General features: G+C 40.9%; 1 protein-coding gene across 2 annotated transcripts in view; it reads left to right on the top strand.

The window, feature by feature from the left end:
* The window catches only part of STXBP2 (syntaxin binding protein 2), a 47331-nt gene that overhangs the window by 8828 nt on the left and 11646 nt on the right, over positions 1-26857 (top strand). The window contains exons 2-11 of one of the 2 annotated variants that reach the window (XM_063448401.1): positions 7670-7719; positions 11130-11211; positions 12213-12289; positions 20458-20536; positions 20963-21066; positions 22881-23029; positions 23835-23919; positions 24082-24212; positions 24661-24768; positions 24924-24981. In XM_063448401.1, the coding sequence (XP_063304471.1) occupies positions 7670-7719; positions 11130-11211; positions 12213-12289; positions 20458-20536; positions 20963-21066; positions 22881-23029; positions 23835-23919; positions 24082-24212; positions 24661-24768; positions 24924-24981 (923 nt within the window). Of the gene's footprint in view, positions 1-7669; positions 7720-11129; positions 11212-12212; positions 12290-19283; positions 19374-20457; positions 20537-20962; positions 21067-22880; positions 23030-23834; positions 23920-24081; positions 24213-24660; positions 24769-24923; positions 24982-26857 lie in introns of those variants that run through there. The other variant, XM_063448402.1, reaches the window with a different exon arrangement.

Genomic DNA, 26857 nt, shown 5'->3' with positions numbered 1-26857 from the left:
TTGTTGTTATAACCATTTACTCAATGTTACTAAAGCTGCAGCATATGTTGCTGCTATTTTAATAAATAACTGTGTAATCACAAAATCTGGCCTTGTGACTGTTATCTTTATCTTTACTGTAACGGTTTCGTCCCCAAATTATCACATTTTGTTTTGCAACATCAGTATTACAGCTAGCCTCTCTGATACCCTTTGGTATGCAAACAAATCGGCAAGGTCTACTAGAGTCTTCAAAAAATATCCTCAAGTGCAAGATTTTTAAGCCATTGAGTGTGAGTTTAAATACCAATATTTTTTTCTGTTTGCTGCCTTATTTTTCATATTCTAGTCTTTTTTTTAATGGCAACTCATTACTAACTGCATTCTAAGCAGTGTACATTTGAACACTTTTTTTTTCTTTCTGTAATTTAGTTAATAACCCTGTTAGAGTATCTCTTGAAAGTGAGAATTGTCAGGATTTCAAATTTAAGGCCAAGGTCTCCAAGTCACCAAGTCAGCTATGCTTCCAGTTCAACTACATTGACCTCAAATCGTAAATTTACTTAAAATTCCTGACAAGTCTGTTTAGTGAGTAACCCTGTTAAAAAAAAAAAAAAATATTTCTAAACTTTGACAAGCATTTTGCCAAAAATTTGCCAAAATTTTGCCCCTTCATTGAACATGAGGATAATGCAGAATTTATTATTTTGCATTTCTGTAAAACCTGAATAGTATTGATATTCTTAATGAACTGGGGTAGCAATCTCAGCCAGTCACCACTGTTCAAAGTTGTACAAAATTAAGACTGATGAGTAACGCATTGTTAAAGGACCACTGTAGTTTTAATTGGTATCCCCCACCCTCATGGTCCCCCTCCCGCCGGGCTCTAGGAGTAGGAAGGGGTTAAATTCTTACCTTTCTCCAGCGCCGGGCACTCTTCCTCCTTCTGATGTCATCAGCTGAATGCGCATGCACTGCAAGAGCCGCTCACGCATTGTCAGTCCATAGGAAAGCATTTCTCAATTCTTTCCTATGGAGGCTGGCGTCTTCTCACTGTGAAAATCACAGTGAGAAGCGTCTCTAGCGGTTGCTATGTTTACAGCAGGCATAGTTAATCCTAGATGGACCTGGCACCCAGACCACTTCATTAAGCTGAAGTGGTCTGGGTGTCTATAGTGGTCCTTTTAATGTAGGGTTTTGTCTAAATACTGTGAGAAGCCTGGTTTTCTATCAAATCTCTTATAAACAGTTTGGCATTAAAGTAATGGACAGTGATTGTAGCCAATATAAATACTGTAATAACCTGCAGTGGTTATGTTGATTAGTGTCCCTTTAAAGAAACATTCCAAACACCATAAACACTACAGTGCTAGTGTTTCTTTAGCGTTTTAGTTTTATCAAAGCCTGAAACTAAAACAAACCTGTTGGAGAAAAAAAAAAGTACAATGAAACGTGAGACATCTTTAGCAGTTACATCAATGCCCTCATAGTCATTATGAAGTATAAACAAAAAATCTAGATATAACTGGATTAATGCATCCTGATCATTCTGCCTTACATGTTGCAAATATGAGGTCATTCAGTGATTAGCTAATTTTAATCAACGACTAGAACATTCCTCACATTACAATGACTGTTAAAAAAATAAATATATATAAATTAACTGCAGTATTATGGCAACCCATTGCCATAACACACGATCAAGTCTCATAATAGATATACCTTCCTAGTCAGGGCTTCCTCTCCTTACCCTTTCGGCATCTGCTTTTGAGAGGTTGTAATTTTTCTTAATCTAATGGAATCTGTGAGTGGATTATTCTGTAACAACTTGATGTCCTCACAATAGTCCATGCATCATCATATAACATGCAAAACTATTCCAGTCCAAAAACCTGTATTTGTAATGCTGCATCATACATTTTACATATTGGGTTATTGGGAAATGCGCTCTAACTGGCTTAAACTGTCCAAACACTACTAGTAACCAAGAGGGAAGCATGATTGGCCTACTATTCACACGTGTGCAGGATTAATAAAACTAAAAATGGTCTCTAGGATCTCTCATTTACTCTCCCTCCCTCCTACCCAGTCCAAGTCTATTATAGGAAGTGCAACAAAAACCCTGCCCCTAAATCTTATTTATTCATTCTAAACGGTGTGCTGGCTGTATATGCAGCCTTCAAATACTTTTATTTATCTATTTGAGTGCTTCGGAATGCTTTGTAAATTCATTCCTGATCATTGGTGTAGTTTGAAGTCTCAATTCTAAACTGGCTAGAGAATTGTATTTCTATTTTTTTCCCCATACTTTTCTCTTAAACCCAATGCTACTACATTTTATCCCATGCTAGCATACAGAACCACCTACCACTGTTATTGATGGAACAGAATTCAATGGTGGGATTTCATTTAAAAAATTCAAAAAAAAAGTTTAAAAATCAGCTGCTTATAGAAGATTTGTATTAATTCCTAACGCAGTTTAGTTTGTGTGTTTGGGTAACTGACAATTAAGGTATTGGCTCACATCCAATCATATCACAGTTTCTTGGCTCTGTATGATTTCTATGTGAAATGTTTAAAAACTTAAATGTAGAAATTCATTAAAATGTAACTTGCAAAGGCTCCTAGTAAGCTGTAATAAGCAATGTCCTTTGCATCTAGCAGTCAGCATACACAAGAGAGGAAAGTGTTATGATCTGAAATGTGGGGCAATCACCATAGAAACCAGCGAGCGCATTCTTATACAAATTTGCCCAATAAAACTTTAGAACACAATACTGATAAATCTCCTCATTTGAAGTGTGTCCTGACTGGGCTGGGACTGAACTAGACTGTTATAGCATTTACTAAATCTTTAAGAGAAAATGGAGCATTGCATTTAAAAAAGGTTAACACAATTTATAGATGATATTCACAGTTCGATTCAAGTTTCATTTCCAGAAAAGTCATGGTTTCCATTTAATCCGTGTAATTAAAGGAACACTATATAAGGTAAGGAATGCAAATGTGTACTCCTGACCCTATAGTATTGAAAATGCAGTTTACAATCCTCCCCCCCCCTATCAAAATTGTTAAAACTCGCCTTTATTCCTGCGCCGTGCGAGTCTGCCGGTGCTGGCCATGCCTCCATTCCATCTCCTTTGCGGACATCATCAGAATTGGCTGAGAGTGTCAATTCTGAACATCAACTCGCAGGAGACAGAGCCAAAAACCGCCCTGGGTAATCAGCATCACCTCATAGAGGTGCATTGAATCAGTGAATGTTTGTGGGAAGAGTTCTGCGCCTCCATGCTTGGAGACACTGAACGTCAGTGCTGTACGTTGTGCAGCACACACCCATGAAGCACCTCTAGTGGTCATCTGAGTGACTGCCACTGGAGGTGTTCCTAGGCAGTAATGTAAACGCTGCCTTTTCTCTGAAGAGGCAGTGTTTACATGAAAATGTTTGCAGAGACATACTGTATGCACCAGAACAACTACATTAAGTTGTTGTTCTGATAACTATAGTGTCTCTTTACGCACAAGGGATCAAGAAAAAGCCGTACTTGTATTTTCATTATAAATATATCCAGTAAAGAAACTCTCCTTAAAGTGCCAGTTTTTCATGAAAATACCTAGAAACTGTCATCAGCCTTTCTTATTGCAATCTCCTGGAAGTACCTTGGTATATCTGTAGCCTCTCATTCTGACCTAAACTGTTGGATATGTTTACCCAAGATTTGCAAGTGTTTAAATTCAGATCAGGAACTAGCAGTTTTACTCTCATTACAACATTTAGATATGTGACCGTCATTAGCCTACAGAGAGTAGACAGCTTGCATTGGTGTTTCTCTGACATATAAATCCGTCAGTCCCAAACTGCATAGAGTGTAGGGAGAAGAGATGAACAGGTTTCAAGGCGCTCTGTGCACAACCTCAATTCTGTTCAGAGCAGTGGTAACTGCAACCTTCTGAAACTTTCAAAACTATAACCAGAAAAAAAAACAGTGGTCCGCACACATGGGTAAATCCAAACACAATGATTGAAAAAAAATTAGCACAATGATTAAAAAAAGTAATAGAAATAAATACACATGGCATCACACTATAACAGCAGTCCTCGTGTATGCTGAGGTAGTTCCAATATCCTGTGTACAAAATAGTATCAAGTGTGTAAGAAAAAGCACCAGGTGGGGTGGGAAACACGTCCAGGGCGTTACTTACCGTTTTTTGGGTGGCCTGTCCTCTGAACAGTAGCTGCTGGTAGCTCAATCACTCAGTAAAATAACAGTATCTAAAGAAAAAAAAAAAAAGATATAAATACTGACTTAGTGCGGCAGCGAGGAAGGGAGTTGTAATCTCCCTGCTCTGCTCCCTCACATACCTTGCAGAGATGCTGGGTTATGACATCACTCTGGCTCCCGGCTTACTAAACAGTGTGCGAGAGGGAGATGATAGCAGCCCCACTGGACCCCAGGGAAAGCCTATCCACTCTAGCTCTCCAAAGGAAACGAGACTAGGTGGATTTAAAATGTAATAAAAGTAATTATTGGCGAGTGTCAGTCAGTGTGTGTGTGTGTGTGTGTGTTTCCTCCAATCGCATGGGAAAGTTGTTTTTGCTCACCTTTTTTTCCTGTGGCTGGCCCGACCTCCATGGCTGAGATCATCAATCTGACAATCTCAGCCAATCCAATGCTTCTCCATAACTTATCGTAGAGATGCATCCCTATAGGGAACATTAACGTTGGTGCTGCACAGTGTGAAGCACTGACCCAGGAAGCACCTCTAGAGGACGCCTGAGTGACTGTCATTGGAGGTGTCACCAGGCAGCAATGTAAACGCTGCCTCTTGTCTGAAAGTCAGTGTTTACATTGAAAAGCGTTCTGGTACAAGCTAAATACTTAAGAACAACTACATTAAGCTGTAGGGGTTCTGGTGACTATAGTGTACCTTGAAGAATTGTATTTTTGGCGTTGATTTCTCTGGCTCCTTACATTTCTAGCTGGCTCCTAAATTCCAACCAAATTTGTCAAGCCCTGGCTTATGGAACCAGAACATCACATACATACGTACAGTATCCAGCAAGAAAGAAGTATTTTAGAATGGAAGAGGGGGAGTCAGAATGAGGATGAGGCAAAAACCATTATTTACTTTTTGTTATTTTTTAAAACCCAAAGATAATTGGCTATGCAAAAATAAACTGTTAAAGGAATACTATCGGGTCTGGAACACAGACATGTATTCCTGACCCTATAGTGTTAAAACCACCATCTAGCCCCCCGGCCCCTCCTTGTCTCCCCAAATATAGTAATCCCTTACTTGTATTCAAGTCTGCAGCTCCTGGCTCTGCCCCTGTTTGCTTCTGGCCTGACTCCTGTCTGCTGACATCATCAGAAGTGGTGGTCTGAGCCAATCACAATGCTTTCCCATAAGAATAACGGAGACTGTCAAGGGGGCAGAGCCAGCACAAGCAAAACACAGCCCTGGCCAATCAGCATCTCATCATAGAGTTAAATTGAATCCATTGAGGAAAATTCAGTGTCTGCATGCAGAGAGTGGAGACACTGAATGGCAGTGCTCCTTTAATTTATTAAGGCGTAATGTATAAAATGCATAAATGTTATGTTGTTGGTGCCTAAAGTGTCCTTTTAACACATTATAGAAACTATGCATCCGCTACTAATTTAATTACATTTCAAAAGTTTGTGCTAAAAGTATTTTCAATTCCCCATTGAAGGAGAAAAGTACAATATAAAATTAAGATTGTTAATATAACTTCCCCCATAGCTACCAACACATTATGTATCACAGGATTTCCTATAACTGTCAAAAACACCCAAAAAAAAAAAAAACTTCCTCTTTTTTTTTTTTCCTTCCCCAACAGCACTTGTGAATAATGTATTATAACAACATGTGGGTGAGGGGAGATATCTGAAGTGTGATTGCTCCTTATCAGAAGATACACTTTTGTTTAAATATGCTCAATTTAAAACCAAATAGTCTTTTAAAATGTATCCCATCTGTGCTACAAATTTATGTCAATGTATTTGAGTAATTAATCTCTACCCTGCCAATGACGATTTTTGTTTGATTTATTTTTTATTTTTTGTATATTAATAAGATTAAAAAAAAGAAAAGAAAACGGACCCATAGCCGCATGCATTTCAATCACAGACTTCTCATAGAGAACCCGGTGACTTGACCTATTGCTGGCTCAGAATGCATGCGCATGTTCTGGGCTTGCGAAGGGAGGAATTATTATTTTTTTTTTGTATACCAAATACCTTTGTATGTGCAAAGTTTCAAGCTAAAGCACTGTACATACATCCATCCATCCATCCATCCATCTACCAAATAAAATACACAATACTGGAGCGCTTAATATATAGACACTCTATAAGAACTTATATAGAGCTATTAATAGGTATTCAAATATTTAAATATTATACTATATGCTCGCTACAACACTTCAAAGTGATCCCTTCACCACATGTCAAGTATTCTAAATAAAATATTAAGAAGTGGAGTGATATTAAGATTGCAATAAGTCCCTCTCCCACATGCACCAGAGTTTACAAAAGGAAAAGAAAGGTACTTATATTGCTCACTGAATGGTGTTCCAATTCATACTCGGCATGTAAGAAAAATATAAAAACAATATAAAAACATTCTATGATTCTTTTCCTTTTGTAAACTCTGGTGCATGTTGGAGAGGGACTTATTGCAATCTTAATATCACTCCACTTCTTAATACATACATCTACCACCATGACCAAATTAAATCACTCAAGTGGTAATTTTGTTTGCAATACACTTTTCCAGCATGCCTAGGGATAGGACAATGACAGTGTCCCCAATGGAGTGGTCGTGGAAAGTGTAAAAAGGAATAAGCAGGCAAATATGGGAAAAAAAGAAAAGCATTTCTACATGCTTTTTTTCAGCCTGCAGATTGAGACAACTGTGTCATTAAAAGATTGAGACAACTGTGTCAAAATGATGCATGTCCCTTCAACAGATCAGGTAAGAAAGATGGACTGGGACAAAGCAGGCAGTGTGAGGGAAGAATGATATGGCAGGGAATATCTACTCACATCAAGTTCCCCCTCCACTGCATACTCTTTCTTGCTCCTGGCATGTCGGAAACTGTCATGTTTGTACATTAATGAATAAAAAAAGATCTTTTATGATCACAAAGAGCACAAAAAACATTTTACCAGTAGGCATTCCTCATGATGTGTGATTGAAATGGAGAAACGTACATAAAACAAATGAATTGCTAAATTGTCGTGTGTATATGTGTATATATGTATATAGTTTTGAGGCCGTATTTCTGTGACATAGTGACTACATATGCCTATTGGTGTCCATAAGATTTATTATATTATTAAATGTCCTTCTTGACAAAGTATTTTTGTAGTTTTTGGCAGAGATATTCTAAAACCAATTATTTTGGTCTCTTATGAATGCTTTCAAATTGCTTATTTTGCTTTTTTTTTTCCTTCAGTATACTTGTAAATACTTATTTTATAGCTGAAATATAGTTCTAACTTGCAACCAACCTAATACAACTCGCCTGTACATGTGTACTGGTAATCACGATTTCCTTTACTCCAGTGGTAAACTCCTTTTTAAAGTGACATTTGCTATTTTCCAATAATTCTTTCACAAAGAACTGTCTTGTTAAACTGAATTAATTTTGTTCTCCCCCTAGAAGTCCTAAGTGGAGTGATTGCCAGTGTAAAGAAGGATGGGGAATGGAAGGTAAGAAATCATAGAGCGATCAAAGATTTTCTGGTACACAGCTGTGTATTTATATATAGTTAATAGATGCAAACTTGCAAAAACAGAATATTTTTATAATATAAGATTATAATTTTTCAATGTAGGGTAATAACTGCTTGATCCAAGGATAAATCTGACTGCCATTCTGGGGTCAAGAAGGAATTTTCTTCCTAGCTTGTTGCAAAATTGAAAGTGCTTTAAACTGGGTTTTTTGTTTGTTTTTTGCCTTCTTTTGGATCAACAGCAAAAAACAAATGTGAGGAAGGCGGAACTTGATGGACGCAAGTCTCTTTTCAGCTATGTAACCATGTAATAACTGGAGTGGTTCGGATGACAGTGATTTATATATTTATTTTAAAGGAATGCTCCTTTAAAATATTGTGTGTTGTTTGTAATGGTCACTGAGCTTTAGTACAGTATTACGTTTTACCACCTCTGCTAGACAGCTATTCCATATCTATTTCTTCTTTGTTCGGGGGGCCGTCCTAATATTGCCTGTAAATGTTCTCTTTTTAGCTATAGATTATGCGTTCATGTGCTCATCACAATTGACAGTTGAAGGGTGTGACCATATCTCAAAATAATATAATTTGGTCGGGACACTAAAGGCCATAAGCTGTAAGAAATAAACATAACATACGTACCGGTAAGCCCACCTAAGTAATTAGTCCAGAAAAGTGTTCTGAAAATTGGGAGTGGAGGGTGGGTACGTGCTGCGACGGTCAAGATACATTTACTGGCTAGTGAATGTGATTACTTTAAATAGCCAAAAGTAGTCCCTCCCACAACTCCAAGCTCCTGCCTTTATATTTGTGGTCGGGACACAAAAGACCATAAGCTGTAAGAAATACAAATAAACATAACATAGGGAAAATACGCAAGTCGGCTGAGTTGCGCCAAAACAGACGTACCAGTAGGCCTGTAAAATAAAGAGGGAAAAAATGAATGCAATATACGTAATTTATTAAATCAACAGGATACAACAAAGGACAAATATTCCATTAAGTAAAATGGAATTAGCGTGTATATAATGGCGCTTATTGTAACTTTGAGTGACTTGATGTAAAATTAGCAGCTGTAGCACTCTGTGGGAACTCCTAATGAAAGCCCACTAGCATATTTATAAACCAAATTTCCTTTAAACTTTGGAAAGCTTGTCTGAGTTCTATTTCTGGTTTGGGAATCCAGTGACCGTATGCTGAAGATTTCCAGTGCCCCAATTTCTTAATAATATGGACTGGTATGTTTTTACTAGATGCAGTGGATGCTGACCCTATCTGAAACGAGTGTCCTGGATAAAGTGTATGATTCAAGCCTAATCTAGTCAGCAAAACAATCTTGTGTGTGTATATATAATGAATTTTGTGGTAGTTAGAATAGAGCCGTGAAGTTAAAACAATGGTTCATTAGGGGAAGATTGAATTGCAGGCAATTAATAGTTTAAAATCTTAACATGGGTACCATTTATTAGGTGTAGAGTACATTGATATTTTGATCATTTGACCCATATGGCTGGTTTTTGTATGAGGCAGGCAAACTTTATAATGGTCTGAATGATCTACTAGCAAAATGTTATGTATTTGTATGCTGTCTCATAAAGTAAAAATGACTCCTACTTTTATTGTAAACGATATGGCAGAAATGTTCTGTCTGCATAGTTACGTGATATTAAAGGAACACTATAGTGTCAGAAATAGAAACATGTATTCTTGGCACTATAGTTCCGACATGACCTTTTCTCCCACACCGTCGTGGTCTGGCCACAGCTGGCCCTGTCTTTATACTGATGATCTTAGCCATTCCAATGCTTTCCCATAGGAAAGGATATTCTGCATGCAACAATCGGCATCTTCTCATTGAGATGCATTGAATCAGTGCAACTCTATGGAGAACATTTAGCATCTCCATGCACTAATATAGGCAGCAACTCTAGTGAGGGTGACTGCCACTAGAAATGTTACTTGGCTCTGAAAAGGCAGCATTTACATTAAAAAGTCTGCAGGGCCAAGCTATAGACACCTCACCCACTACATTAAGCTGTAGTGGTTCTAGTAAGTACAGCGTCCCATTAGGGCAAGCATGTCAAATTTGTGGGCTGCATGCCTGGGGCCACTTTGTGTTGTGGCTGCGACCAGCTGCAAGATAGGAAAGATATTTCCTGTCTGATTCTTGTCTTCCCTCCCATGGCCGATTACTTGCTCCTGCAGGCCAGTCACCCTCCTGCTCGCAGTGCCAGAGAAGCGTCTGGCCAGCTTGAGAAGAGCAGGGCTGGAACTGTAGGACGGCGGCTCATCTTAACGTAGGGGAAGAGGGGACCTTCCTGTGTAGTGTGCTAAATTGGGGAGGGGGGCAGTGTATTAATTGGAGTGAGTGGGCACTGTATTAAATTAAGGGAGGGAGGGGGGCACTGTATTAATTTGGGGGAAGGAGGGAGCAGTGTATTAGAGTGGTTGGAGGGAGGGTAGTGTATTAAATTGGGGGGGAGGGCATTGTATTAAATCAGAGTACTGGGAGGAGGGGTAGTGTATTGAATTAGAGTGGAGGGATTAGGGTCAGTGTATTAGATTTGGTGGAGGGGTCAGTGTATTAGATTTGGTGGAGGGGGAGGCAGTATATTACAATCTGGGGAGGAGGCAGTGTATTGGATTGGGTCTGCATGGAGGCACTGAACTCTCCCCATGGAGCTGCAGATTGGCCACGCAGCTTTTTGTCACATATCTGATCTCAGCCAAAGTGAAGAACACACTCAAAGGACTTCAAAATCAGCAAGATAACGTCTTTTTTTTATTTATTTAATTTTTTTGTTTTTTACAGCTGTCCAACAGCATACATTCACGTCCCATTACAAAACTTTTTTTATTTTTTAAATATGTCAAGGAAGTTGGACTGAAACATTGGTTATATGCAAATGGACTTCTCCTTAAAGCAAATTTGCTCTTTTATTTACTTTGAAGACCTATGAGTGTGAGGATGGCCAGTGTCAGTTAGGAAACTTTTTTTTTTTTTTTTTTTTTTTTTTTTTTATACTGTACTTTTCTAAATAAACCTATGTTTTTGTGAAAACTGAAGTTGTTTTTTTTTTGCAGCCCACATAAACTAAAACCTTGTTCATTTGGCCTGTGTTTGACATGCTTGCATTAGGGTGTCAGTCTAAGCAACATGAAGTTTACTACACTTGTATTGTTCAGTGTTTTTCAGTTTGGACTAGTTGGTTACTTGCTCAATCCTTTAGTTGGGAGATTGTATGTGTATCTATGCAACTTATAAGTATAAGTAATGGAAACTGGCTCCCTTGGTTCCTTAAATCTAAGTGTTCTACGGTAACTTCAGAATATATGAGGTGATATAGTGTCTGGCCTTTAGTGATATTTCTTTTTTGATCCCCGCAGGTTCTTCTTGTTGACCACACGAGCATGCGAATACTGTCCTCCTGCTGCAAAATGTCAGATATGCTAGATGAAGGCATTACTAGTAAGTTTTATTAAATCCTAATCACACCATTCAACTTTTGTGATTTAATGAATCTCCATATTTACCCTGTAGTACGTTGGTGACAATGTCTGTCAGCCTGTCCAGTTCATTCCCATTCTTTTCAGGAGAGGTTTGTGCATATATTATAAGCCTCTGAGTATCATGGGGTTTATGGATTATGTAGTTAGACTTGTAGCGAGTATCAAGGGGTTTATGGAAAGTCAAGAAAAAACTGTAAGGCAAGTTTCCCCAACCCTTTTCACTGATGATATAATCATACCCTATTGGCATTACTCCATTGGTTCCCCACAAAAAAAACGCTCAAAGAGCATTTTTAAATTGCTTACTAACCTTTACCTAGTGCTGGGCGAAACTGCTTGGTGCTCCCAAGTCTGACATCACAGGAGCCGTGACGAGGCCCAAACAAAGGCTTCCCATAGAGAAGCTTTTGGTTGGACCATTTTACCAGCTCAAGGTGCATGCACCCTGAACTGGCAAAGGGAGGGAAGTGGAGCGAGATCGGGGACTTACATTTTAATTTTTTAAATACCGGATTGGGAGGAGGAGAGACAATAGATGAGCTTCTAGCCTGCATGGGAGAAGCAGTTATGTCTGATGGTAGACATCAATTATGCACAGAATTGGCATTAGGCAGTCCGGAACAGTGTTCCAGGTTGCGCAAGTCATCTGTGCGAGGCATGCAACATGCCACTGGCATACAAGTGCAAATTATTCTGAATGTGCACTGTTTCAAGCAGAAACACTGCACACCCAGAATCCTACCTTCATGACCACTTACAAAAGCAGTAGTAGTCATGGTGGAGTAACCCTTTAATGACCACTTCTCATGAATGATTAAACTACTATTTAGTGCAGTTTCCAGGGAAAAAAAATTACAAGAAAGTCACATATCTATATTCAACTGTATCAGCACAAAAAAGATATGATATAGATGTTATACTCCTTTTAATTTTAATGTTATGTTTTATTATTTACCTTAGTTGTTGAAGATGTGAATAAGAGGAGAGAGCCGATCCCCAGCCTGGAAGCTATTTATCTGATTACGCCTTGTGAAAAGGTAATTGACTTTGTCTAGGGAATGCTGCAATTTGTATCACTGATAGTTTCAGATGATAATAATAAATGGTAATTATGATAATTGCCCCATAATGATTGATTTGTAAGTTTTTAAGTTTATGGGCAAAACTATTAAACCTACTGTATCTCTTTTGTGCCTGTCAAAGCAAGAGTTGTAATGATACACAATACATTACTGTAAAGCAGAGTCACAGCTTGTCAGAGCTTTATAAACAAATGTTCCTGGCCCACATGGCAGTATCTCTAATGGGTTAAATCCTCGCTCAACAGTCAGGATAGGTAGTATCCATTAACACATTTTAATAAATTTCCCTCCTTCTATAGAAGCCTCTGGCTTTTTTTTTCTGTCCTTGAGCTGTTAGGAAGGAGCCAATCTAGCAGGCCTAAATTTTATTTTATGCTCACCAAGCCAATATTTTTGAAGGCTCTGCCAGGGTACAGCCTCTTGTCACTGAAGACCCAATATATGGCACCTATGCAAGGTGACTACCTGGGTGCACTCCTTTTAGTGACCGGGTGTCTGACCTAATCCAGGTTTAAGCTGATTAGACTTTGTTTTGTAAAATCTCCATATTCCAGTGGAATACAGGCCTGCAACAGCTTATCAACCTCTATTGGGCTACTCGTCCCAAGTAAGTGCATCAGTAGTTTAGATTACTGATTAGCATAAATGTGGGCTGTGGAATTTACTATGCTTTTCATTACATAAGGCCGTCCTGTTTTTTGTTTTCATGAATTGGCAATGTATGTTATAATGCATTTTAAGCAAATACACAAGTACCTACCTTTCAATTAAGCTAGGGTGGGGATAAGCAACCTATGTCACATGAGATGCCTTTGCATGGCATTCGTAGATGCCAGAAACAAACAGGCTCTGGCCTATCAGTAATTCCAGTGGGATTTCAGATATCTGCTAGTGCAAACCGGCGGTGATTGCAGGTGTTGAGGGACAATCCTCATTTTACGCATTGCAAATCTTAGATCACTTCCTCCCAGCATTTGAGAATGGAAACCCACACTGGAGTAGAGCAGCCCATATTACCTGTACCTGGCCAGTCCAGTCCCCACTGGACCCCAGTGAAGCCAATCACACTGCTAGATGTACACAGTGCTGCAGAAAAAGCCTCCCCCCTCATACAAATAATACAAATAGCCTACACACAAACATGCACAGTCCCCACAAACATAACACCACTGACAACCCACATACACGCACACAACCCCACAAGCAGCCACACACACCACCAAACACACAATGTGACATATTACTGAGACGCACAATTCTACCAGTAGTCCTAATACTCAGTCCACACTCATAGGTATCATACACACTACCACAAACTACTCCTAAACGTATACAATAGAACAGCCACATACACACACAACATTACAAAGCAACTGCAGTCATAAATAATGCAAGCACAATACGGCAACATACACACTTCATTTTAAAAATAAGAACTGGTACACCAAGAGACTTCAAGATCTTGTTTTTGCACAGTACTACTAAAGGGAAGCCTAGCCCCTGAAAAAGTATTTGCATTACTTTGTCTGGTACCAAAATGAAGGTTATTTCTGTGCAACTCAAAATGTTACATTTGATACAACTTAAAGGAACTCTCCAGTGCCAGGAAAACAAACCCATTTTCCTGTCACTGCAGGATCCTGCAGTGCTCCCCTACCTCCCACTCCCCATCCCATGTTGCTGAAGGGATAAAAAAAATTCCTTCAGTGACTTACCTGAATCCAGTGCCGATGTCCCTCGGCGCTGGGTCAGGCTCTGCCCACGCTCCTCCCTGCCATCAGCCAGCAGCAGAAACCTTATGCGCCTTTGGGGCAATGGCCGTGTGCGCGCGCATTAGACCTCCCCATAGGAAAGCATTATTAAATGCTTTTCTATGGGGATTCCGGCGACGCTGGAGGTCCTCATGCATAGCATGAGAACGTCCAGCGTTACTTAAAACACTTTTTGTGTTTTATGAACCTGGAAGTCCCTCTAGTGGCTGTCTGATAGACAGCCACTAGAGGAGGACTTAACCCTGCAAGGTAATTATTGCACTTTATAAAAACTGCAATAACTACACTTGCAGGGTTAAGGGTGATGGGAGTTGGCACCCAGACCACTTCAATGGGCAGAAGTGGTCTGGGTGCCTGGAGTGTCCCTTAAAATTGCATGCATATCTGCTCATTAGCTGTGAAAAGGTATAGAAATGAATACTGAACAAATTAGGACTGTACTCCTAAGGCGTATAATATCTCCGTATCCGTGGGTCACAAAGGGTTAGAGGCAAATCTCCTCATGGTCAAGGGGTCACTTTGCGTAGGATGGCAGTTCCAGGTAAAAGTGGGGAGCCCCATACATTGCAAGGCTGATACCAGCGACGTGCCAAGCGGAACAGAGAAAAACCTCCTCCAAGCATCCCAACAGCTAGTGGGGACAACTCGCAAGCGTCAACACCAGGAAACAGGTTTGCCTCATGACAGTTACCCTCACAGTCGGAGTGAAGTGAGGCTCGACCCCAATGCATTGCGTCTCTTGAACGTCTCCTCTTCCGATAATGGGTATGTCAAGTAGGGGGGGTGGATCAGTGCAACCCGGATATTCTCCCCCGTGGGCCTATCTGGTTGTCCCTCCCAAGGGCAAGCAGGATTAGCGCTGATGACATTAGCCTCATGTGCATTCATCAAGCTGGGGTCCTCACATTGCCTCCACTGGTCCCAAGCATATGCTATCAAATGCTACGAGAAAGTCCAGTTGAGGCTTCACATGCCTCGTGGAGTCAAACTCCATCATCATCTTGGACATCAAAGCTAGTCTTTGATATTTTATCTTTGTGTGCACAGGCCAGTCCCAGATGTCAGTGGGAAGCTTAATGTTCTGAGATATCTTTCACTGGTGGGCGGAAGGGGGGGTAGGAGTTGAACGAGGCAATCCACCATTGCTTCCTCTGGCAGGTCCGGTTAAGGGATTGGCTGCCTCCCTCGCTCCAGTGTTGCTAGGCTTCAGGATCGCCTCGGTGGGTTGACAGGCAGTAATGCTGAGTCAGCCTCCAAAAGCATGGATTAGTAGCCCCAAGATTGCACCAAAATCGACAGATCTGTATATTGCTAAATTAGCGCTGTAGACGTTAAAAAGAGGCCAGTTTGCAGGATATCTCCTGGAGCTCATTCGATGTGCAACTGCTCACGATGCCTGTCAGGCCCCGCCGCCCCAGCTCTGACTGCAAGAATATAGACTGCTTGTCTGATTTCATTCTAATGGGGTCGTAATTTAATCTATTAACAATATGAGCAACATGCATACTTTCCCAATCCATATTTTTGTCATGTCTTTAATACTCAAGGAATTAAGTTGAAAAAAATATAAACTCCAGGAAGAATGCTTAAGTAGGTTATTCTTCTGGAAGCAATAAAAAAAAATATATAATTATTTTTATTTTTTTTCCTATATGAAGTGATATAATCTATCCCATAGGATATATTATATACACCTCTGTTATGAAATCACCTTGGCCGATTTATGGTTTGTTACAAATTTCCAAATAATTAGAAAAGTCCCTGTACAAGTAAACCACTTATGGAAGTTTATATTGTTTCTCACCCTGACAACTCTCTGGGCTTCCAATTATAGTGTGGCTTGATACTATGGAATACTTTGAATGTGGGTTCAGAAGCCATTTCATGGTATCTTATCTGTGGGCAATATTTCTCTTACTTACTGGAATTTTCTGTTCCTGGCAATTTCCATGGCAGCATCAACATCCCACTGTTGAACTAGATCAGGGGTGTCAAACTCAAATTCATCGGGGGCCGCATCAGCAGTTTGGTCACCCTCAAAGGGCCGGTTGTATCTGTAGGACTATGTGTCCACTCTTTATTATCATAAATTGTCACTGCATTCAATTATTACTGTTTTTTGTAATAATGTAAGTAATAACTAGCTCTGAAAGCAGAAACATAGTCAGAATAATGGCAAGTAGATATTCAAATGTACAATTTATTGAAAAATGATTTTTGGTAACAGACAGTAATTTTTTTTTTTTTTTTTGAAACATACAAATATTGCCAAACACATGGCAAACACAAGGCATTAACTTTTTTTTAACTTTTCTGACACGGAAGTGGTCAGTATATCCAAAGCTTACCGCTCAGACTTTTAAGCAGAATAATAAGCAGACCCCCCCCTAATAGGCAGACTCCCCCCCCCCCCCACACACAAACACACACATCATATGTACTTACAGTACAGGAGAGAAGGGTTCAGGCAGCCGTTGGATCTGTCACATCACATTGTGCATTGTGTGTTTTTCTGTGTGCAAGGGGTGCATTGTGTGTGTGTGATGGATGTCAATCTCTCCCCCCCTTGTCCCTCTCTTCTCCCCCCTCTTGTCCCTCTCTTCTCCCCCCTCTTGTCCCTCTCTTCTCCCCCCCTCCCTTGTCACTCTTCTCCCCTGCGTGTCCCTCTCTTCTCCCCTGCGTGTCCCTCTCTTCTCCCCATCCCTTGTCACTCTCTTCTCCCTTGCGTGTCCCTCTTTATTCCCCCCCTCTGTCCATTTATTCCCCCCCTCTGTCCATTTATTCCCCCCCTCTGTCCATTTATTCCCCCCCTCTGTCCATTTATTCCCCCCCTCTGTCCATTTATTCCCCCCCTCTGTCCATTTATTCCCCCCCTCTGTCCATTTATTCCCCCCCCGTCCATTTATTCCCCCCCTCTGTCCATTTATTCCCCCCCTGTCCATTTATTCCCCCCCTCTGTCCATTTATTCCCCCCCCCTCTGTCCATTTATTCCCCCCCCCTCTGTCCATTTATTCCCCCCCCTCTGTCCATTTATTCCCCCCCCTCTGTCCATTTATTCCCCACCCCTCCCTGTCCATTTATTCCCCACCCCTCCCTGTCCATTTATTCCCCACCCCTCCCTGTCCATTTATTCCCCACCTCCCTGTCCATTTATTCCCCCCCTCCCTGTCCATTTATTCCCCCCGTCCATTTATTCCCCCCGTCCATTTATCCCCCCGTCCATTTATCCCCTCTGTCCATTTATTCCCCCCGTCCATTTATCCCCCCGTCCATTTATCCCCTCTGTCCATTTATCCCCCCCGTCCATTTATCCCCCCCGTCCATTTATCCCCCCCGTCCATTTATCCCCCCGTCCATTTATCCCCCCCGTCCATTTATCCCCCCCGTCCATTTATCCCCCCCGTCCATTTATCCCCCCGTCCATTTATCCCCCCCGTCCATTTATCCCCCCCGTCCATTTATCCCCCCCGTCCATTTATCCCCCCCGTCCATTTATCCCCCCGTCCATTTATCCCCCCCCGTCCATTTATCCCCCCCCGTCCATTTATCCCCCCCCGTCCATTTATCCCCCCCCGTCCATTTATCCCCCCCCGTCCATTTATCCCCCCCGTCCATTTATCCCCCCCGTCCATTTATCCCCCCCGTCCATTTATCCCCCCCGTCCATTTATCCCCCCCGTCCATTTATCCCCCCGTCCATTTATCCCCCCCGTCCATTTATCCCCCCCGTCCATTTATCCCCCCCCGTCCATTTATCCCCCCCGTCCATTTATCCCCCCCCGTCCATTTATCCCCCCCCGTCCATTTATCCCCCCCCGTCCATTTATCCCCCCCCGTCCATTTATCCCCCCCGTCCATTTATCCCCCCCGTCCATTTATCCCCCCCGTCCATTTATCCCCCCCGTCCATTTATCCCCCCCGTCCATTTATCCCCCCCGTCCATTTATCCCCCCCGTCCATTTATCCCCCCGTCCATTTATCCCCCCGTCCATTTATCCCCCCCGTCCATTTATCCCCCCCGTCCATTTATCCCCCCCGTCCATTTATCCCCCCCGTCCATTTATCCCCCCCGTCCATTTATCCCCCCCGTCCATTTATCCCCCCCGTCCATTTATCCCCCCCGTCCATTTATCCCCCCCGTCCATGTATTCCCCTCTCTGTCCATTTATTCCCCACCCCTCCCTATCCATTAATTTCCCCCCTCCCTGTGAATTTATCCCCCCTCCCTCCCTGTGAATTTATCCCCCCCCCTCCCTGTGAATTTATCCCCCCACCCTCCCCTACCTGTTTTGTAGCGTGGCCGAGCTCTGTATAGTCCGCGGGTACAGGGAGCTTTTGTTTCCTGTACCCGGCCAGACTAAAAGGAAGTGAACACTCAGTGTTCACTTCCTGTTAGTCCGGCCGGGTACAGGAGACAGATGCTCCCTGTACCGGCGGACTATACAGGGCTCGGCCACGCTACAGTGAGGGATTGACAGGAGGGAGCGCTGAGCGCTTCCCTCCTGTTAGTCCCTCTCCTCATGCTGCGCCCGGGCGGTGCGCCCTCATGGACGCACCAGCCCGGGCAAAGCTGCAGCCGCCTGAGGCTCTCTGCAGAGCGCTCGGGCGGCTGCAGCATTAAGGGGGCCGGCGGGCCGGATTCGGCCCGCGGGGCCTTGTGTTTGACACCCGTGAACTAGAGGCTTTTTAATAAGACTTAGGCTTTTACAGAAGGAGGGGAAATTATTAATATTTGTTAATTGATACTTTGTCATGAGTGAGTAGAGATTTAACCCATTAGTGATGTTGCCATAGAAATAGCCAGGAAAAGAACATTCTGGTAAGTATTGTTACTCATTTTCCTATATAGTAACATTGATTGGCTGAAATGTGACATGAATGGGGATTAGTTATTTGACTGTATAGGCAATGTAAATTATGTATTAAAACATACATAATAAAAAAAATAGGTCTTAAACATGCTTGCTTTCTTTTTCTCCTTTCATCCCTTCTTTCCATTCCTCTTCTGTCTTTGTTTCTCTTTTTTCCTCCCTCTCTCTCTGACTTTCTAATTGTTTCTTTCTCTGACTCTCTCTCTCTCTTCCGGTCGGTCTGTCTCTCTCGCTCTCTCCTGCTCTCCTTTTTTTCATCTCTATTCTCTCTCTCGCTCTCTCTCATGCCTCCCCGTCCATCTCTAGCAAACTGAAGAAAGGCAAAACGCTATCAATTTTCACTCTCTTTTGGATCTCTTGAAGCAATGTCCTGTACTGTGGAACAGGTAGAAGCCAGTGAGTTTGTTACCCTAGATTCCTACAATATTTCAGTTGAAAAATGACTGTACAAATATTACTATTGTGGCCCTGTCCGTAAAACGGATGAATTTTTGTTTAAAACTAAAGTTCTTATAGTACATTGGACAGCCATTTGCTGGTAGGGTCAAAGTCCAGATGTGCACTGTGGGATTGATCTACCAAAGCTTCAAATCTTTAGAGATGTTAAACCACACAAAACTTGAGTATTTTAGTTGGTATGAAATGTCCATTTCTACATTCTAAAAAAAATAATGCCCAGTTAAATTGGTTTAATTTCTCCTAGCTATCTGTAGTCTTTTATGTCAATTTGGCAACAAAGGACTACATTTTAGAATAGAATACAATATGCCACCATAATGGGCATCTGGAGTAAATCTATCTAATGCTTGGCTTACGATGTTCAGCTAGATGCAGCCTTCTTCTTATTTGAAACTAGCACAGGGGGTAGGCCAGTAATTTTCTTACCAAGGGAAACCTAAATCACACTGTCAACTTAGAATAGCTGTTCTATTGACTGCACATCACCCGGTCTTACAATAAACATGATAATTTTTTTTAAAATATCGTAATGTTTGTGTACCTTGTAAAGGTCTACCTATGTTTCTCTAATCACTGTGAAACCGATGGGACGTGAACTCTATGGAGATTCTATCATTCCACTGGCTGCATGCAGGCTTTTCGATATTTCTAGCTTCCCTTTTCAAGCCTATACTGTGAGCCCTTTAAACAAAATCATTAAGTTGGTTATAAATGGTGAAATTGGTATATAATCCATACACTATGCACACCAGTCAATAAACCTCTTGAATTCCTCCTGTTGTGGCTTTCATGGGGGTACTATCACATAACTAATGATGGTGGAGGTGGATTTTAAAATCTAATCTAATCTCCGCACTTGATTTTTGTATGCACATACTTTAATAGTTAAAGGAAATATCTGCAAAATATATTTTTTAAGAGGATAATTAATTTGATACCTAGAGTGGCAATCAAATAGGTATAAAATAAATAAAACCTTAATGCATTTGTGTCTTCAATTTTTCGTGTTTCACTTCCCCAGTCTGTTCGAGCTCTTATTTCTGACTTCAAAGACCCATGTGCACCCATGTACAAAGCAGCTCATATATTCTTCACAGACAGTAAGTAAATACCATATCTAATATAGTCAGGAACATAGAGCATGTTTCCTTTAAAACTCTACAAAAGATTTATTGTAACATAGAACCTGTAGGAATATGCATGAGGTGGATTAGCGTGCATGTGTTTGTCGGAGTGTACATGAGGTAGAGTATAGAGCAGCGGTATATAGGACTGTACTAGAGGTGAATAATGCAGTGTGCTGGCTGTATTAACTGTACATTGTAAGCGTGACTATACAGTATAGTGCCTATATAAGAGGAGGGTTATACAGTATAGTGCCTGTATGACTGTATAAGAGGGGGGATATACAGTATAGTGTCTGTAGTCATGTACAAGAAGGGGATTATGGAGTAAAGTGCCTGTAACACCATAAGTTAGATTTATTCTACAACCATAAACACATATCTCACTTCTGTCATCTCCAGCTTGCCCTGAACATTTGTTTAATGAGTTGGGAAAATCAAGGGTTCCAAAAGTAATAAAGACATTGAAGGAAATCAATCTGGCATTCCTCCCTAATGAGTCTCAGGTAAGTTATACTTTTAAACCATCAGTATATGAGTTCATCATATTTTTCTTTTTAAGGTTAATTGTCTTATGTTTTCCTTAAATTTGCATTGGTACATTTTTTTTTCTCTTTTTTTTTTTTCTTGACCAGCTATCTTTGAATCAACAGTGTATAGATTAGTTTAGGCTAGGATGCGTCAGAGCTGCCATTAGAAACTTTGATGCCCCTGACACAGTTTAAGGTCTTGGCCCCTGTTGAGTCCGCCCACGGGGCCCCTGTTGAGTCCGCCCACGGGGCCCCTGTTGAGTCCGCCCACGGGGCTGCAGTGTGTGTGTTTAGTGGATGCAGAGTGTATAGTAGATGTAGTGTTTGTGCGTATAAGATGCAGTATGTGTTTGTGCAGTGAATGTATTATGTATGTAGTGGATGCAGAGTGTGTGTGGGGGAGGTGGAGATTACTTTACCTGGTGGTCCGGTGGCATGGTGAAGGGAGCCAGCTGTCGAAGGGGCCAAGCCAGCACCATCTTCACTGTACAGCAGCTCCTCTCTCTCTAACTCTTGCAAGCATTACCTGTGTGCCGCACGGAGTGTTGCCATAGTAACCAGTGTCAACGCTCTGCTGGCCGCGGGCTCGCAAGAGTTAAAGAAAGAGGAGCTGGAGTTAAGTTAAGATGACACTGGCTGGGCTCCTTCTGCAGTATCGGTAGCAGGTGGCCTGCAGGTACACACATACTGCAATAATCCCTATATATATGTGCACGTAAGGAATGTGTGGCCTGGGAATCCCACAGCAGTCCGGGCCCTGGTCAATTATCATGGTTGCCATGCCCTGATGGCGACCCTGTAATACGATCTATACTAGAACACGTATGTTTTATGAACCAAGAAGGCTTATCTGCTTGGCCACTGTCAAGTACTACTTTGCAGAATTAGAGACTTTCATATTTAAAGGGACTCTCCAGTGCCAGGAAAACAAACCTGTATTCCTGGCACTGCAGGATCCGGCAGTGCCCCCATCCCATGTTGCTAAAGGGGTTAAAACCCCTTCAGTGACTTACCTGAATCCAGCGCCGATGTCTCTCGGCACTGGGTCTGGCTCAGCCCACACTCCTCCTCCGCCGATGTCAGCCGGCAGGGGGAGACCTAATGCGCATGCACAGCAGTAGCTGCTCGTGCCTTAGTCCGCCCCATAGGAAAACATTATTCAATGCTTTCTTATGGGGATTCCAGCGACCCTGGAGGTCCTCATGCATAGCGTGTTTTAAGAGGCCGGAATACTGGGTGATAGACAGCCACTAGAGGAGGACTTACCCTTGCAACGTAATTATTGCACTTTATAAAAACTGCGATAATTACACTTGCAGGGTTAAGGGTGATATGAGTTGGCACCCAGACCACTCCAATGGGCAGAAGTGGTGATGTCTGCAGCTTTCAACCATTTAGGCTTCTATCTATTATTAACTTTTTTACTTCTAATAAAGAAGATAAGGTTCACTTTAGCGCAGTGTCATTTTAATCCAAAACAAATCGATCAACTGCATCAAAATCTTCATTTTCAATTTCATTAGATGAATGTTAAAAATACATATTGTTTAATGCATGTTAAATAAATCATATACAGCAAAGGTGAAAGCCATAAATATCTAATACATTTCAGGCTCACAAATTCCTGGCCAGTGGTCTATGACTAAGCTCTGTTGTCTTGCTGACTGACCCATATTTCAACATATGTTAGCAGCATATTACATTCTGTATGCGTCTAATGAAAAGGCAATCTGTGGTTTTTGTATTAACAGTAGGTACAATAGAAAAGCACTAAACCTCTGCTTTGTTAGGTCTATTGCTTGGATGCACAGGAGTCTTTTCACACTCTCTTCAGCCCATTTGGAAGAGCGGAAAGAAACAAATGCTTGGAGAAGCTAGCAGAGCAGATTGCAACATTATGTGAGACCCTCAAAGAATACCCAGCTGTCAGATATAGAAGGTAACCCTGAGGCCGCTGTAATTGTGGTGGTGGCATTACTTCTATACACGTTCATACACATTTATTTCCATTTCCGGCAGATCTTCTTGCTTGCTAATTTACCTTGCATCAACAAAAAAAGTGTAATAAGTTATAACATTTATTGAATTAAGATACAGGTTACATAATATGTTCCCTTAGTGCAAGCATAATGTATATGACTGGGTATTAAACCGAGGGTTTATAGAAATACATCAAACCAGCCTAAAATATTTACTCTGTAGATTATTCTGATAAATGCCAGGAACAGTGGTGACCTGGTGGGTAATATACATTTTTTTGCAGAACAGTTTTTTTTTTTTTTAATTCTTCTGTACTTTTCTGAAATAATATTTTATGCGGAGAACTTATGGTGATTGAACTCTGGTGTGCACGCATGCTCACACATGCGCATTGTTTTGTTTTTTGGTGGGGGGGGGGGGGGTTGCACTAATTTGAGTTAAATTACCCACATTTTTGGCACCCAATTCATAAAAAAAGTTGATTTTCCCCTAGCTTGCAGCATGGCCTACTGCAGGCATGCCCAAAAGATAGATTCCCAAATGTTTTAAAACTACTCCATGATGCTCTGTCATTGTTAAAGCATTCTAAAGGCATGCAAAGCATCAAGGGAGTTGTAGTTCTACAACATCTGTGGATCTACCTTTTGGGCACCCCTGTCCTACTGCATTTATTAAACGGGTGCCCTTCTAGTGAATGTGTAGTTGAGATCCTTTTTGCTTGATATGAGTTTCTAGGACAGAAACCTACTTTCTCTCATCCCCAGTGGCTATGAGGACAATGCAACTCTTGCTCACATGGTGCTGGACAGGCTGAATGCATTCAAAGCTGACAACCCCAGTATGGGAGAGGTGAGAGGTGTTTTTTGTTTGTTTGTTTGTATTGTAAAAAATATGCATCATTATTACCCTGCTGTATAACTTTCTGTTGTCCTTTTTGTTATGCATGTGTCCCCTTCCTTCCTTTGTGTACTTGGTGGTCCTTCCAACCCATGTACTTTTTCATTCTGTCAGGGTCCAGACAAGTCTCGTTCTCAGCTCCTGATTGTAGATCGTGGATATGACCCCGTCTCTCCCCTGCTGCATGAGCTTACATTTCAGGCTATGGCTTACGATCTCCTCGACGTCCAACAAGACATATACCAGTAGGTGCTCTTTCAGAATCTCGATTTAAGACTACATAATAGAAATATCTCATACATTTTCATATTATAGAAAACTAATTCTGTTTTAAAGTATTTTAAACTTTTGTAAATTAGTCTGTTTCTGAATTGTCTGTATGTCTGTTTATCTACACAACACTTCATCTCATAGTAAATCTAAAATAATATATAAGATGTAAGGGTTTTTATTTTTCCGTTTTTTTTTTTTTAAATCTTGAAACTAGGGTGATTGGAACCACAACTTGTCCTGTAACCATCAGTGATTCGTCTTCCTCAGTGCTGCTCAAATGGAGGCAATAGCTGTAGTCGTTAGGCTCAGTAATGAACTCTGTACTTATAGACAAGGGTTAGCAAAGTAGGGACTAGTGCACTTTAATGCCAGAAATACAAGATCACACTCTTATTTACTTTACATTTTTCTGTTCCTTAGCTATGAGACAACTGGGATTGGGGACTCCAAAGAGAAGCAGGTCCTCCTGGATGAAGATGATGATCTTTGGGTTGAGCTACGTCACATGCACATTGCTGATGTATCCAAGTAAGTGACTTATTTATTTATATTTTTTGTTCTAAACACAGTTTTTGTTTTTGTTTTGCAGTCTGTTTTGTTGATATTAGCCCATTTGCCTTTGCTCCTCTATAGTATCTATCTGCCTATCTCTCTTTTTATTATTTATGTATTTATTTTTGCAGGAAGGTCACAGAGCTCCTTAAGTCTTTCTGTGAAAGCAAACGAATGACTACCGACAAGGTATGTAAATGATAAAAAGAGAAAATGTATAGTGACAATAGGTGGATGCTTACAGACTGAGGACATGTGAGAGACAAATATTTTACAGAAAGGGTAAATATATAAATGTTAACATCATTTTGTCTGGCTTGTAGTTTCGAAGACAATGTCATGCCCTGTTATAGCAGCACATGATCCACAAATGAAACTTGTTGTTTTTTTTTTTTTTTGATTGTTTTTTTTTTTTGCCTAACCTGCAGCATTTCATTTTTTGTGCAGAAAGTTGCTCTGTGTGATGCAGTCTATGTTGCACCTAGGAATGACAGAGGGGCAATCCTAGCTCAGCTGTCACCTACAACTCAGAGCAGTGCAGCCCACAGTTATTTGTTAATAAAACCATGAATGTAATTATATGCGTGTGGCTTTTGGTTACTTTACACAAGTAGCTTCATTTACAAAGATTACAAATATGGCTAATTGCGGATTTTCCAGCTTTTAGTGGAAAGCTGACAACTAAATTCATATCATGCTACCGCAAAGGCAATAATAAGAACAAATAGGTCATGCTTAGTGTTCGACATGCTAGTCATTAAAGGCCACTATAGGTACCCAGACCACTTCAGCTCAATGAAGTGGTCAGGGTGCCAGATCCCTCTAGTTTTTACCCTACAGCCGAAAACATAGCAGTTTCAGGAAGCATCTCTAGCAGCCATTTGAGGAGTGGCCAGTTGAGGTATCCCTAGGATGTAATGTTAACACTGCCTTTTATCTGAAAAGACAGTGTTTACTGCAAAAAGCCTGAAGGGAATGATTATACTCGCCAGTAAGCTGTAGTTGTTCTGGTGAAAAGAGCGTCCCTTTAAATTGAACTTGGTTAAGGTGCAGATATATACCTGTTTTGTTTACTTCACAAAACTGCTTGCTGATGTTCTTACCTATTGGATTTGTAGTTATTTGTGTTTAAGTATATATTTTTACACAAGAGTTCTGTCTCTAAAATAGCATGAATCAATCTAATGACCTAACAGTTGTTACTATTACTTGTTCCTGAAGAAAAAAATTAAAGCACCAGTCAAGAATCTAGGGGTAATCCATAATCCAATATTTACGATGTTTAAAACCGGATTCACAAATTTCAAAGATCCCTACCAGCCTTGATAAATGAAAGACTGATTCAGTCAATCAGAACATCTGACATGTTCACTACAATTATCCAGGGATGAGCCTCTACAAGCCAGGACTAATTTTCCAATATTCAGGGCTAATAGCTATGACAAGTGGAAATTATGAGCCCTGATTCTTGTTGCAAGTCTACAATTACATTCCGCGATATGATTATTGAATTTTGTATCAATAACAGAACACTCAGACATTGTAAAACAGATGAATGTTGAGTTGCTTATTCACTGAATTAAAGCAAGTTAAATTGAATGGCACCATTAAGGATAAAATAGATGATCAGGAAACATTCTCCAACCTATCTCTAGCCATAGCTTCGCTAATTTGGACATTTTGCCATTTAAATTTAATTTACTGAAATTCTGTAATTATTGAGTAACCCTTTGACATGTAGCACTCGATTATTTATTCAGAAAACATAATGTTTGACACTGAATACTAGGATGGTAAAATTCAGTTCAGTGTGATTTTGTTTTGTAGCCTGTTGAATTGCACTGCATTTAGTAACCATTTAATAAGAAAAACAAAACCTAAACCTCCGTTAAAAAATCAAGGTGGAATAAAAGTTCTCTGAATGAAAGAGGACAGAGAGCAGTAGTCCTTTCAGAGAATGTGTTTTTCTACATATTACCTTCTTCATCTTTTCAGCCTGTTAATAAACAGCACCTTTAGGTTAGTGTGTTTTCGGTGTTGTGAAGTGTAGATCTAGATTGTTGCC

This window comes from Pelobates fuscus, chromosome 3, assembly GCF_036172605.1.
Source record: "Pelobates fuscus isolate aPelFus1 chromosome 3, aPelFus1.pri, whole genome shotgun sequence".
NCBI lineage: Eukaryota > Metazoa > Chordata > Amphibia > Anura > Pelobatidae > Pelobates > Pelobates fuscus.
The sequence above is the reverse complement of the archived record's forward strand: the minus strand, read 5'-3'. Positions and strand labels throughout refer to the sequence as shown.